This window comes from Chiloscyllium plagiosum, chromosome 19, assembly GCF_004010195.1.
Source record: "Chiloscyllium plagiosum isolate BGI_BamShark_2017 chromosome 19, ASM401019v2, whole genome shotgun sequence".
In the NCBI taxonomy this organism is placed as follows: domain Eukaryota; kingdom Metazoa; phylum Chordata; class Chondrichthyes; order Orectolobiformes; family Hemiscylliidae; genus Chiloscyllium; species Chiloscyllium plagiosum.
In genome coordinates this window covers 45,779,731-45,781,479 of record NC_057728.1, presented here as the reverse complement: position 1 = coordinate 45,781,479, position 1,749 = coordinate 45,779,731, and the positions used below count along the sequence as shown (strand labels likewise).

The window sequence follows — 1,749 nt, the reverse complement described above, 5'->3', positions numbered from 1 at the left end:
CAGATTGGAAGAGAAAGCAAAGACCATGACAACATGATAAAGCAATACTACCATTGTGAAGGGGGACAAGCAGATAACAGATTTATCCCATGGCCAGACCTAAAGGATTAGGTATCAGTGGGGGTGGCTTGGGGGAGATGGATTGAGGCTCACATTGAATACTTTAATAGCTGATTAACCAATGCAGAAATGCCCAACAGATGTAGATTCCTTATTGCAGTGATTGGAACCAGGTTGACCTCATTGACTACGGGTTTGTTGCTTTGGATTGTTAACCTGGGCCAATCCGGAGAGCCCTGGCTGACCAATATAATCAGGAGAGTAGATCAGAGAATGGCTTCCCAGGTTCGCCAGAATTACCACCAGGATTGCGAAGCGGCTATTAATCGCCAGATTAACATGGAGCTCTATGCTTCTTATGTCTACATGTCTATGTATGCCTTCTTTGACCGGGATGATGTTGCTCTGAAACACGTTGCCAAATTTTTCCAGCATCAGTCCCATGAGGAACGGGAACATGCAGAGAAGCTGATGAAGTTTCAAAATCAACGAGGGGGCCGTGTGATCCTTCAGGATGTCGCGAAACCTGACCGTGATGAATGGAGCAATACTCTAGAAGCCATGAGGTGTGCCCACCATCTGGAAAAGACTGTGAACCAGTCTCTGCTGGAGCTGCACAAATTGGCTTCTGACAAGGTCGATCCTCATATGTGTGACTTCCTGGAAACTCACTATTTGGATGAACAAGTCAAGGCTATCAAGCAGCTTGGTGACTTCATCACCAACCTGGTCCGTATGGGAGCTCCCCAGACTGGCATGGCAGAGTACCTGTTTGACAAGCACACCCTGGGAGAGAGCAGCAGCTAAAAGATCCACCACTTTGAAATCAGTGTGCCTCTAAAACCACCTACAAAATGTTCTTTTTAACAAGTGTTTTTTTGTCTACCTTTTTTGAATGGAGTCAGGTTTTTGGTACTACCTTTTTTCATGGGTATTAACTCTGAATTTGAGTAAGGGAAAGGTGAAAGTAAACATGCTTTTGGGTCAACTTCAGTGAAACCTTCTATCAAGTGCACAAATTGTGAAGCTATATGGCACAGCTGCTGATTTAAGTAAATAAAAAGTTTAAGTGTTGAAAAAAAAATAATCAGGAGAGTAAATTGAATAAAGATTCATGCAGTTTGTGTCTTTCACTGTGTCTCACACCTGCACACACACACCATGGGTGCTGGGGAAAACATAAGCACTACCGCACTTAGGCGGTCGTGTGGGGGGGAAAAAAGGAAGAAAAAAAAAGGAGTGTAAGGGAAAAAAAAATGTAAACAGGAGATTCAGAGCCTTCTCAGTTTAGGGGACTGACACTATGGTCAGTATGTTACTGTTAGTTTTTGCCCCCTTTTTTTGGAGGGGCAAAAAAACCTGATTTCTGAACTGGCTGAATTACTTAGCCAGTTTGTTAACTGGCATTCCTTTTAGTGAGGAATGATTGTTAAACTCCTGATGCACATAGTGTGTTAAAAAAAATATATATATAATCAGGAGAGTAAATTGAATAAAGATTCGTGCACTTTGTGTCTTTCACTGTGTCTCACACCTGCACACACACACCATGGGTGCTGGGGAAAAAATAAGCACTACCGCACTTAGGCGGTAGTGTGGGGGTTTAAAAAAAAAAAAATATATATATATATATATATATATAATCAGGAGAGTGCTTGTCACTGGCCACTCGGGTGTTTTCCTATCTTC

The 1,749-nt window shown here is 42.4% G+C and overlaps 1 protein-coding gene across 1 annotated transcript; it reads left to right on the top strand.

The window, feature by feature from the left end:
* The first annotated feature begins 326 nt into the window (after positions 1 to 326).
* Positions 327 to 1,134, top strand: LOC122559746 (ferritin heavy chain-like). The gene has a single exon (XM_043709701.1). It carries the CDS (start codon positions 334 to 336, stop codon positions 865 to 867), a length of 534 nt encoding a protein of 177 aa, XP_043565636.1. The 5' UTR covers positions 327 to 333; the 3' UTR covers positions 868 to 1,134.
* Positions 1,135 to 1,749: the final 615 nt, after the last annotated feature.